Source organism: Acomys russatus, chromosome 2 (assembly GCF_903995435.1).
Source record: "Acomys russatus chromosome 2, mAcoRus1.1, whole genome shotgun sequence".
Lineage (NCBI taxonomy): Eukaryota > Metazoa > Chordata > Mammalia > Rodentia > Muridae > Acomys > Acomys russatus.
The window spans coordinates 1,742,987-1,755,603 of record NC_067138.1 but is presented as its reverse complement, the minus strand read 5'-3'; the positions used below and the strand labels follow the sequence as shown (position 1 = coordinate 1,755,603).

The 12,617-nt window shown below is 48.6% G+C and overlaps 1 protein-coding gene across 1 annotated transcript in view; it reads left to right on the top strand.

Annotated features, from left to right (window-relative positions):
• Pax5 (paired box 5) overlaps positions 1 to 12,617 on the top strand; it is a 176,207-nt gene that overhangs the window by 93,973 nt on the left and 69,617 nt on the right. Inside the window, exon 7 of the mRNA XM_051165094.1 lies at positions 7,182 to 7,311. Coding sequence (XP_051021051.1) covers positions 7,182 to 7,311 — 130 coding nt within the window. The remainder of the gene's footprint in view (positions 1 to 7,181; positions 7,312 to 12,617) is intronic.

Genomic DNA, 12,617 nt, shown 5'->3' with positions numbered 1-12,617 from the left:
GCAGTTTCATTGAAGTATTTTTCACTGTAACATTTTTACTGCTGTCCTGTTCAACAGGTGTGTTTAAAGTTTCTTGCTGCTCTTGTTTGTCTGTTTGTTTGTTTTGTTTTTTGTGTGTGTGGTTGTTGTTGTTTTGTTTTGTTTTGAGACAGGGTTTCTGTATGTAGCCCTGGATGTCCTGGAACTTACTTTGTAGACCAGGCTGGCCGCAAACTCACAGAGATCCTTTTAAAAATGCTTGGCCATGTTGGAGAGAGAGAGAGAAAGAAAGAGAGAGAGAGAGAGAGAGAGAGAGAGAGAGAGAGAGAGAGAGAGAGAGAGAGAGAAGAGAAGAGAATAGATCTGCCCTCCAAAACTTGAGTCCTTATTCCGCCTCCTTTCTACATTTTCATGGCCTTCCAAAATTGGTCATACATTCCCAAATTCCAGATAAGGAAAGGAGCTAAGAACAGGAAGTGTGTGGCCACGACACTCTCACTGACATGAACTTAGTTGATGCTGGGGCAAGATCTGTGTGATGCCTTCTCCTGTTTCAACTCTGCCTCTGACCTAATGTGAGAGCACCTGGGCCCCTTCCTGGCCTTCTTTCCCACATCTGTTCACACCCAGAATCTTAAGGACATGATGGGCCTGTGGGATGTGGCAGGGAGTGTACCAGGCAGGAGAAAGGTCTTCTTTCTCCAGAAGGGTTTGGAGTTCACGGTTCCTGAAGGTGGCAGCTGGGCTCGGGGTGTGGCAGCCTGGAGGAGCAGGACAGACACAGGGGAGAGGAGTCAGAAAACAAATTCCTGGCTGTCCTTGGGCTCTCGGACGCTCTCATAATGCCACAGGTGCTTGGGGACCACTTACTTCTTCCTTGCTGGGACCAGATACCTGTAAGCAGCCAGTTAAGGAGGAATGGGGTTCATTTTGTCTGAGCTGGGAGGGATGCAGTCTGTCCTGGCAGCCAAGGCACTGAGGGTGAGGAGGCTGGCAGCCCAGCATCTCTAGTCAGGATGAGGAGACACAAATGTGGCACTCAGTGACACGGTCTCACTTCACTACTACTAACGTTTGAGACAAAACTTTCAAGGGATTCTTTTAAAGACACTAAGCAGAGTGTAAGCACACCATTTATCACAGCTGAAAAGTGAGCAGATTCCTGAATCAGGGTGCAGAGTGAATTGACTGACATGACTCCAAGTCCCCTCTAGCCTAGTGACCCCTCGCCTCTCTCGTCTCATCTTGGCATTCATCTCATGAAGATGGAAACGGTATTTTTGTCTTGTGGGCCAGTCATAGTTATAAAGAGTTATCAAAATTAGCACGAAATCAGAGATTATGAAAGCACCCAGATGGAGATCTCTGAAAGCCATGGGGTGTTCTTGGGAAAGAACCCTTACTTCCCCGGTCTGTCTTTAGGGCCCCAGGGCTCTCCTCTCCCACCCCAGCCTCCTCTGAGCAGGGGTGGAAGTGAGCAGGCATCTGGTCCTTCAGGATGGGAGTAGGTGTCCTGGCCTGGGCCATCTGAGACCCAGAGGACCCCAGCAGGTAGCAGGGAAGTCCCCTGGCCAGAGCTGGCTGTCACAGCCCCTACCTCTCGTCCTCATGCTGCAGCCCCCCTCCCCACTTCCCAGTGCCCCCCTTCTCACGTGTCTGTTTCTTCTTTCCTCCATGCTATGGCAGTGGTGCCCGGTGCTGATGAGACAATACTTGGTGCAGCCCCAGGCAGCCCTTTTCCAGGTAATTTCATAGGGACCCGAATGACAGCGGTGCACACTTTCTTGGGGCACGAGCCTCAGTCTGTGGCTAGAAACCCCCTAACCTCTCAGTACCTGGTCTCCAAGTTGCTTTCTCTCTCCCACCCACCAGCTTCTTGTGAGCTTCCTACAGGCAGGCAGAAAGGGTTTAGAAGGCAAACACCATTTCACTCCTTCTCACTTGCATGGCCTTTCCCTGTAGAACTAGCCCAGGAGAGACCTCGCTGGGACAAGGGTCCCAGGTGGCCAACCCTAGCTCTGTTTCTACCATTGGGCCAAGACTTCAAATGACAGATAAAAATGAAGCACACTGATCTCTGTCCCTCAGAATTCTCACATCAGACAAGGTGGCTCTTTGTATCTTTGTAACTCTGGCGTTCGAGAAAGCGAGGCCAACCGCGAACTGGAAGGCCACTGTCAAGGAGGGTGCACAGTCCTGAGCTGGTGGTCATGACCTTTGGGGGCTTAGGGGAGTCTGTGGCTGCAGGCAGAGGGAGTTTTGTCCCCAGCTGTTTGTGTGGGACTGGGCAGCCCGTGAACTGCTGGCCTCGGTTACTGTTTCTTTCCGGGTCATGAGCGAGGACAGAAGCAGGGGCTCTCAAGGGAGGAAGCAGGAGCCTGACATGACAGCTTCAGACAGACTCTGAAGGGCTCAGAGAAGGAGAAAATGGGGCACACAGCTGGGGTCCGTGACTGTTGGTGGCTGGGGGTGGCTGACATGGAGGGTAATGTGCCCAGGGCTGTAGGTACATCAACACACACTGTGTGACTGTGCACCATCCACACCCCATTGACTAGCCCTTGGCTTCCCAAGTAACAGTGAGAAATGGAAGAAGGCAGACATTGCTCCAAGGAAGCAAGAGGCCCCAGGAGCGTTCTCTCTTCTCTCACTCATCTTTACTGTCCCATCTTCCTTTTTACAGGAGCCTGTCTCTCTCAGGCCCTTGTTTTTCTGAACAAAGGGCTTGACTGAGGTGGTCTGCAAAGCAAGCGATTGTGCATATCCAATCCAGTCTGCAGTGTAGAGAGAAGGGAAGATGTGTGCCAGGGCCCAGCAGGGTTGTAGCTGTGCTGGGTGAGCCTGAGTTTCACTGAGCTTCCTGGCAGCCAAGGCAAAAAGGGATATACCATAGTTTCTAATGTTCCAGTTGTTCAAACAGAGACAAGCTGACAACTCATCATGGGAAATAACCTTTCTTCCCCAGTGAATTATGAGAGGAATGGGTAAGGAATTTGAATATTCTAATGGACAGTGTCTCTAGGGGTTAAAAAAACTTTTGTATGACTCTTTTCTTTTATCTCTTTTAATAAACGTACTTTCCCAGGGGCTTTAACTAACATTGGTCACGGACCTAGCTTTCTTCTCACCTGGCTCGATGAGGATATAGGTGGTAGGAGGAGGCAGGACCTGTTTCTGTATCACTTGGAACTACTGTTTAAAAACTTTTAGTTAATTCTTTTGTTTTTAATGCTCCTGAGGATAGGATCTCCTTGTGTAGCCCAGGCTGGCCTAGAACTCTGTATGCCCCTGCCTCAGGCCCCTGTGTGCTAGGATTAGAGGCATGGGCTGCTGTTTCTAGCCTCCAGTAAATTCTTGAGATCTGTAGTTCATATCAAGCTGCTGGACCGTTCACTGGTGTATTTATTATTCATTCATTCAATAAACATTTGGGGGTGTGTAGGGAAGCCCTGTGTCCAGAAAGGAGAGAGACAAATAGCTCTTATATATGGAGGTACTGTGACAGAGTCGGCTATAGAAAGCCTCATAGTGAGGAGGCCCAAGAGGAGTAACAGTTTCTTTGGTGGGGTATAGAGCCGAGGATGGCTTCACCAAAGAGCCATTTTTGAGCTGGGTTTCAGGAACAGCGTAGGAGCTCTTTCTGTACTGAGATGGCCAGAGACAGGATGGAGCCTGAAGTATTGAAGGCACAGCCAGCGCAGCCACGTTTGTGGATGCACAGGAGATCAGAGAGAACATGGTAGCCCTTACAACACCGTAGACATCGCAGAGGATAGACTAAAGGAACAACTGAACAACCACATAAAAGCAAGTGGCCCTGTAGGATGGAGTGTGGAGCCCCACCACCAAGAGAGGCCAGGCTTCTGCTGCGTAGTGACAAAGCCTGGGGACCATGGCCAGCAAGCCTGGGCTCTTCTGTGAGGCCTTCCCCAGATGTTGAAAATACCTCATCTTGCAAACCTGACAGTTGAAGTGACTCTACGCACTTTGTCTGACATGGAACAAAAGCAAATATTGGTTGCCACCTGGAAATTTAAATACATGAAGAGGCAGGAAATCCCCCATCAGCCATACTTTCTGAGATTGGCTGTCTCCTAGAGGGGAACTTAAGCTTTTCCTCATGGACTCAGCTGCCAGTCATGTCTGCAAATGGAGTCCCGGAGGCTGGGGCTTTCTGAATCTTGGCTGGAGCTCATTGTTTATCTTTGTATCCATAGAAGAGGTCCATCTGGTCTACCTCCCTGCCTGCTCCCTCAGCCAGCACCCTGCCCTGGTCTGGGCCCCTCCTTCCCTTCATCTCTCAGCTTTCCTCAGCAGTGTCAGCTTGCTCAGCTGACCCTCAGATACTCTTCTTGTTGGATGGGGCTATACATCTCTCTCTGGGAGCTTGGAGAGGGTCTCTTTGGTCTCACACACCTGCATGCATTCAGCAGGGCTAGGCATGGGTAAAATATGTCCATTTACTGTGCTCAGGCTTCCACAAGTGGAACTAGGAACCCCACCCCACCCCACCCATGTCCGGGCACCCAGGAATTCTAGAAGGTACCACTTCAAAAGAGACCCTTCCAGAGCTTGGCAGCGCACTGGAGGAGGTAGCTGCCTCGCATCTGCCTTTGATCTTAGATGCATTCTTAGAAAGCTAGAAGCTTGGGTGTGATCAGCTCTGCTCTACAGGGAGGAAATCTAGACAGTGACCTTTCCCAACAGCTCCCTGCTGCTGTTTCTAACTCCCAGCCAGAAATGTATTTCCTCTCTACCAGCTGATATAAATGTGTGTGAACCCATGACTTAGAAGACAGGGCTTAACTTTTCTAGGTGTGAAAGCCTGGGTCTCTGTTCTGTTCCTTCTAATTCCATTACAGTTGGCTGGGGATGTAGCTCAGCTGGTAGCATGCCTGCCTGGCATGTGTGAAGCTTTGAGTTCAGTCTCCAGCACTGCAGAAAATTATGATCTGTACTTGTTATCTCACCCTGGGGAGGTGAACATAGGAGGAACAGAAGTTCAAGGCCCTTTTCAGCTACATAGTATGGTTTAAGGCTAGCCCAGCTACATAGTAAGTTTAAGGCTAGCCCAGCTACATAGTAAGTTTAAGGCTAGCCCAGGCTATAAAAAACCCTGCCTCAAAACAATCCTAAGATAGCAACAAGAGCCAATTAACAGAAAAAAAAAAAAAAACCCTCAACTTTAAATAGTTGGAACCAAGTGTTTGGTTTCATCTCGTTTATGGGCTGGGCCTCACAGTTGAATGCAGGGGTGAGAGGGACCCATATTTGACTCCTGGCTGAGGTGCTGAGGTGCTGTGTGGCTTTAAGCATATCAGGTTCCTTCCAGGAATGGAAGTTTCAAGCTTTTGTATTGAGAAATGACAATAACTCAGCCCCCATCATGGACAGAGCTTGCTCTCTGAAAACCAGGAAGTACTTCCGAGGCAGTCTCATGGCCAGCTGAGACAGAGGGCAGCAAGGGGAGCCAAGAGGGACTGCAGGCCCAGGTGTCCTGAGGGAGCGCTCACTAAGGACAGCTCCACCAGACTCCCTGGCCTTATCAATCATCTTCCAGAAGAGGTGGATTCCAAAACGTGTATCAGAGAATCCCTGGGGCCATAGCAGGCCAAGGGGATTCCAAGGGAGAAAGAAGGCAGGCTGGGGCCAGGTCTACCTGCACCAGAGACCGCTAGAAGGCTGCAGTAATTAACATGGTGTGCTATTGGCACAGGGACAGATAAATAGACCAATGAAACAGAATCCGGGCTGGAAAGCCATCCCTGCACATATGGAACCTTGATATATGGTTAAGGAGATGCACAAATCAGCAGGGAGAGATGGGCTCTTAATAACCGGCAAGGGGGCAACTGGTTATCCATTCAGAAGTGGGGAGAAGGAAGAAATTAGATCTTTACACCAGACACAAAAATCAATCTCAGGGGCATTAGAGGCCTAAATGCAAAGGCAAAGGCACCTAACACGGTCAGCTCCAGGTCCTGCCCAAACTCCCGGAGCACAAGCGTGGCCTTATGGGAGAGAGAGTGAGGCCTCGGGTTGGCCGACAGCGATGCTTATGCATCACAGCGCACACAGGATCAGGCCTAAGTCATCTTCCCGCTCCACCTCAGTGCCTCCTCCTCCTCCTCCTCTTCCTCCTCCAGAAAGTCTTTCCTGGTGACCATCCCCAGGAGGCAATGTGTTCCGACCCACGTGCTGGCTCTGCCAAGTGGTGCCTCAGAAATAACAACCACCGTTTTCCCAAGTCACAGGCTCTCTGCTGACCCATCTGCCTCCTCATCCTGCCTCTCAAGTATATCATCTTGGACAGACAGGGATGTGACCTCCTTTGCCAGGCTCCTGAGACGCTCCCACCAAAACTTGGCACACATAGATGAATTCTTTAGCTGTAGTGTTTTTTTTTTTTTTTCAGTAGGGGTTGGGAGGGAGACTGAGATATGCTGTTCATGCTGGAAGGTCCAGGCTGGTATCTTCTCTGCCTTCCCTGGAGGCCAGTCTGCAATGGCCTCAAAGTCAAGGAGGAAGTGACTTGTCGAGGGTTTGGGTTTCATGAGTGGCTTAAAGAAAGGGACATGACTCATTGTCCGGCACATGCAGTTGTCGTGGGTTTGATCAGTTTGACATCTGTACCTGGAATATTCAGCACACAGGTGTTCACATGCTTCCAGAATCCAAAAAATCACTCATCACACTGTGACTTACTCTGCTCCACATGCTAAGTCAGGACTGGGGGTCTGTGGTCACCCAGCCCCAGGACTGGGTTTCTGCCTGGTCTACTGTGGGTAGAACCCTCCTCCTCTTGGACCCCAGTTTGTCCCTGTGAAATGAGTCTGGATTGAGTGATCCCCTAAATTCCCTTTTAACACTTGTTTCTGGCCCCCAAGCCAGAAACCATGCTGCCTCTCTCTGCTCTGGGCAAGTAGACTCCCATTTCTGCCTTGCTTGGTTGCTACCCTCCTGGGCCTCTGGGGCTGAGCCCGGGGATCTGCAGGTTATATTTGACCTCTTGTGATGCCGTGTGCACTCCTGCCCATCTTTACCTGGGAGCAGTGGTCGGTTCTGGACACGTGTGCTGCTCCGTTGAGCTGTATCTGCCCTTTCAGCCTGGGTTTCCCAGAATCTCTACAGACAGATCACGGCCTTGCATCTGATCAGGGTGCCTCTGGGCTCCATGCTGAGATGTGTGCTTCCTCTTTCAGACTACAGAGTATTCGGCCATGGCCTCACTGGCTGGAGGTCTGGACGACATGAAAGCCAACTTGACAAGCCCCACCCCTGCTGACATTGGGAGCAGCGTTCCAGGCCCACAGTCCTACCCCATTGTCACAGGTAAGCATACCTGGATGGGGATCTGGGGGAGGGGAGAGAGAGAGATTGAGAGAGAGAGAGAGAGAGAGAGAGAGAGAGAGAGAGAGAGAGAGAGAGAGAGATTGAGAGAGAGAGAGAGAGAGAGATTGAGAGAGAGAGAGAATGGGAAATAGTTCTTGGTGCTTTGGGACACAACCGGCCTCTGGTTTAATGGGAGCTCAGGTCAGGTGGCTGACTGCTGGGGTCACAGGCTGTGGCTAAGGTATGACATGGCTGCATGCCATTCCAATAAAACTAGAGGAGAATAAGTGCTGAGAGAGGGGTGCTAAGCGGTCTGGGATTTTCTGTTTGTCATGAGTCAGGAAAATCTGTTGGTCGGCATCAAGTTCTGGGAGTAGAGGAACTCTTTGTAAGTCAGCCTCGGCATTTCAGATTTCCAAGCAGAGGCCGAGGTCAGAAGGGCTAGGAGGTGCTGGGTGTATGCCAAGCAGCTGTCTTTCCTGGCAGCCTCCATTATAACCATCAGTACGAAGATTAAGAGTACAGGCCCCCAGGCTGGCAGCATAGCTCAGCAGCAGAGTGCTGCCCAGTGCATGCTGGGCCTGACTTCTATCCCAGCAGGCTTCCAACCTGTTGTGTGTCAGCCATCTCGATGAGTTGTATCCGAATTCTAGCTGTGGTACTCTGATCTGCTTGCTGGGGACAGTGATGATGGCTATGGCACAGGGCTCTCGTAAGAATAACCAGGTTCCCACACATGAGGAGCTTGGACTCTTGCCTAGCACAAAGTAAGCACCCAGCAAAGACGTCTGTTGTGACTCTTCGGAGCCCCCTCGCGCTGGTCACTGTAAGACTCGTTGCTGCGGGGGGGGGGGGCAGGGCGGGGGGGAGGATCTCCTTCTTCAACCCAGCACTGTGGCGTCATGGAGCAGGCCCTGCAGCCAGTTCTGGGAAGGTGTCTCACCCAGGAGGCAGGAGGGTGTCCAGAATATGGAATGTACAGGCAGTGGGGGTTCCTGGGCTATCCTCAGCCTGGAGCTTGGGAATCCTGGAGATGACAAGATGTCCCTGTCAGCTGATGGAGATAGCCTGAAAGTAGCCAGGAAATCATCCTGTAGAATTTGAAGATGAGGCAAGATCTGAGGCCCCCAGGGGTCCGTTACTGACTGGACTGGAGGCCTGTTTCTGAGACCTAACAGCTAAGTCAGCACTGGGGCTCGGGCTAAACGCTGCTCAACCCTGTTTGCAGTTCTGGGTAGCACATGAGGACAGACAGAGCAAGAGTGACTTGGTGAATCTAAGATGGGGCAGAGCCAACAGCCCTCTGAGTCTCACGGAGGAGGCGTGAGGAAAGGGTACCAGCCAATGAGCTCCAGCCATCAAGGTGTTTCCTGAGGTGCCCTGCTGGGGTTCACTGGGGACTTTAGTGACAAGCCCAGACGTGCCACTGTGTGGAGCTGAGTTAGAGCCACTGTTAGTCTCCTAGAACCGTTGTCCTTGGTCTCAGGGAACCACAGACACCTAGGGAGGTATAGGGAGGGAAGGGGTTCCAGCCTGGGCCAGCTCAGACTCACAACCTCTGTCCCTTCACTGAGGCTTGAGGCCCTCTGCTGGAGAGCTCAGGGCAACACTGAGAGATGGCTAGAGTTAGTTATTTGTTGCATAAGTGAAGAAACAGCCTTGTGTTACTTAAGCACACATGCCGCCTGAGGTCACAGCCAGTGAGTGGCAGTGCCACACCCAGACAGGGCCTGTGTGCTGTCCTGTACTATGAAGACTGCCAGGGGGCCCAATCAGGATGGACGCGTCCTTGCTGTCCGCTTTTGGGTGTTCTTTTGAGTCCAGTTTTTCATCTATGAAGTGTCCCTGATCTCTCAAGGTCCTTGTGATACTTGAGGATGAGATCTGGAGGGGACTGCACTGTAAAGGGAAGGTTTGAGGCGAGGTTTAGGAAATGGGTTTGGGCACACGCTTATCTAGGTGGCTAATCATCCAGTGGGCACTGAGAGTAAATCTTGTCTGTGGAAATAAGAAGCAGGCTCGCTAGCCAAGGCTAATCCAGCCTTCGGATAAATATAACTGGGTCTCATGAGGCTTTTAGAAAATTTGAGTCAAGACTTAAAACAACAACAGCAAACAACTTAGCTTTCTGACTTCTTATAAAACCTTAGAAGAGCTGGTCCTATTGAACCCTATTCCCACAGGTCATGGCAGATTGGGGCATAGAGGAAGCGGTCCCTCAAAACAGGCTACCATGGTCCCCAGCAAAGGCCACTTCGTTCACGTTAGAAGCCATGCATGGAGAGGAGTGTGCGTTGCACCCGGGTCCACAGAGTTGTAGCTGAAAAGGCCATCTGGGTGCTGGGAGCTCACAGATCTGCAGAAGGCTGTGGGGCATCCAGGAGTGAGATACACAGATTGGTTTTCAGATAGACCCTGGACTAGAGATCCGCTTGTATTTGTCTGGATCTTTCCATTTGAAAATCACACTGTAGCACAGGGAAGAGGCTAAACATCCCTGGCCGAAGTCAGGGCTGTGCTTAGGTCTGAAATGCCAGGGCGTTGTACATGGCAGCGCACATTGTCATCCCAGCACTCAGGAGGCTGAGCTGGAGGGTTGGGAGTTCGAGGGCAGCCTGAGCTACACTGTAAGACCCGGTTTTGAAACACAAATATAAACATACAAAAAGTAAGGCACATTCTAATTGTCAGCCTAATCATTAGCCTTCTTATAAATAAACAGCAATTAGTATAATAGAAGACTGAGACCTTCATCAGCAATATACACGATGCCAGCGAATACATTTAGCTTTAGAGCTACAGTAAGCGACACAGAAGAATAACAAAGAGAAGTGTTTATTTCCAGACTGACTGTCAGAAAGATGTCCACTCCCCAGATAGCCTCTTGCCTTAAACCAATCCCAAGTAAAGCACCAAAGCTTTAAGGGAAATCATCAAAATGGTACTAAATGCTGGGCAAATAAACACTCTATAGGATAGCTAGAGACATTCTGAAGTAACAAAATAAGGAGAGCTTCTAGGACATTCCAAAGTGTATGACAAGGGACCAGCAGATTGCTCAGTGGGTACAGCACTTGCTTGCTGTCAAGCCTGCTGACTACAACACACACACACACACACACACACACACACACACACACACAGTAATAAAATTTTAAATAAAATAAAAGCGTGTGGTAATTCTATAGTAACTAAAACTATTGTAGAAGCTGAGGTTTCAGACACACGGGGCAGGATGCACAGTGTAGAAACAGATGTAAGTGACCATACCCTTGCTTCATTGTTGCTATTGTAACATAGGTTGTGAGGTGACAGATATACCAAACATCCAGATTTAGTCATGACACATTGTAATTTATAGCAAAATATCACAATGTAACCCATAAATATGTATAGTTATATATCATTTAAGACAAACTTACCAAAAAAAGCCATAATAAAGTAGGACAAAAAAAAAAAAAAAAAAAAAAAAACTAGAGAAAATTAAACTTTTAGGTTAGAAAAGGCCTTTAAAATGGTTCAAATACAAAAGGCTGAAAATGTTAAAATGTAAATCTTTTTATATGTAATAACATCCAAAGACAAAAAGCAAAACTAGGGTGGGGGTGTAATACAGATAGTAAACGTTAAATTGTTTAATATATAAAGAGCTTTGGTGTACACACAAAGCATCACTAGGCACTATTTTACATGTATGTGTGTGCCTGCTTATCTGTTTTGCCCCTTATGTGTGCAGGGGCCTGAAGAGGCCAGAAGGGGGCATCAGACCTCCTGGAAACGAAGTTGCAGGTTATTGTGAGCTGCCTGATACAGGTTCCAGGAACCAAGTCTGGGTCCTCTGCAAAAGCAACAATTGCCTTTAACTGTTGAGCCATCTCTCCAGCCTCTATATAATGGGCTTTTAAAAACAAACAACAGGCTGGAGAGATGACTCAGCAGTTAAGAGCATATTCTGGTCCTGCAGAGGAACTGAGTTCGGTTCCCAGCACCTGCTATATAGCAGGTGGCTCACAACCATCTGTGACCCCAACTCCAGATCTGACGCCTCTGACCTCTGCAGGCACTTTACTTATGTACGCATACCCTACAAAAACACACATGCGCGCACACACAAGTAAAGATAATAAAGATATATACTTTTTAAAGTAGTAAGAAAATAATCTGTAGAAAAAGTAGGCAATAAATGAGTAGTTTATTGGCAAAAACGCAGTGCCTCGAGTGTATGGGGGATGTGCCTGGCTTCATTGTCACAAAGCTGCAAGTGAAAGCAGCCATGAGATGCTTGAACCGATACCATCAGATCTGTATTAAGGCTTGGTGTTGGGAAAGGCACAGGAAAACATACTTTCATATATTGCTATTGGAGTATACATTGATGTAATTCCTTTTGGAGGAAAACTTGGCCGTGTCTTTCAAGGTTTTAAATATATTTCAGTGTACCCACTGCTTCAGAGGTTCTATATACACTTTAAGAGGCTTAGCCTACTGCCCTGCAATTATGGTTTTGCCTGTTGTTTGTAATAGCAAACAAACAGAACCAAAGCAGACCCTACAGTGGAAACTGGCTAAGTAAACTATAATCCTTTCACAGAAGACAATATTATGCTACCATGAAAAGTAAGTCAAAAGGCTGGAGAGATGATGGCTCAGTGGTTAAGAGCACTTGCTGCCGCTGCAGAGGGCTCAGGTTTGATTCCCAGCACCCGTATCAGATGGCTCCCAACTGCCTGTATCACCAGTGCCCTCTTCTGGCCTGCGCAGGCAAGACAAGCAGGCACACACGCATGCCCAGGTGATGATTATTTTTTTTAAAAGAACAGCTAGCTGTACTGACATGAATGTCTAAGACATACATTTGATTAAGAAACAAATTGTAGAAGAATAAAGTATGATCTCATTTATAAAATGTAGTACAATAACATTAAAAATATAAAACATAATAGTTAGAAAATTGCTCCGTGTAGTGGCGCACGCCTTTAATCCCAGCACTCGGGAGGCAGAGACAGGAGGATCGCTGTGAGTTTGAGGCCAGCCTGGTCTACAAAACAAGTCTAGGACAACCAAGGCTAACACAGAGAAACCCTGTCTCAAAAAACCAAAAACAACATTAAAAAAAAAAAAAAAGAAAGAAAGAAAAGAAAAAGAAAGAAAGAAAAGAAAATTGTATTGCCATTAGTGGAACCGTTGAATTAGCTCCATAGACAGTCACACCCTGTGTCGCCAATGATTGTGTATGAATGTTCAGTAGGAAGCCTTTGCACCCCTTCCTTGGTCTTACTGGGTGTTGGATCCCTGTGCTATCACAG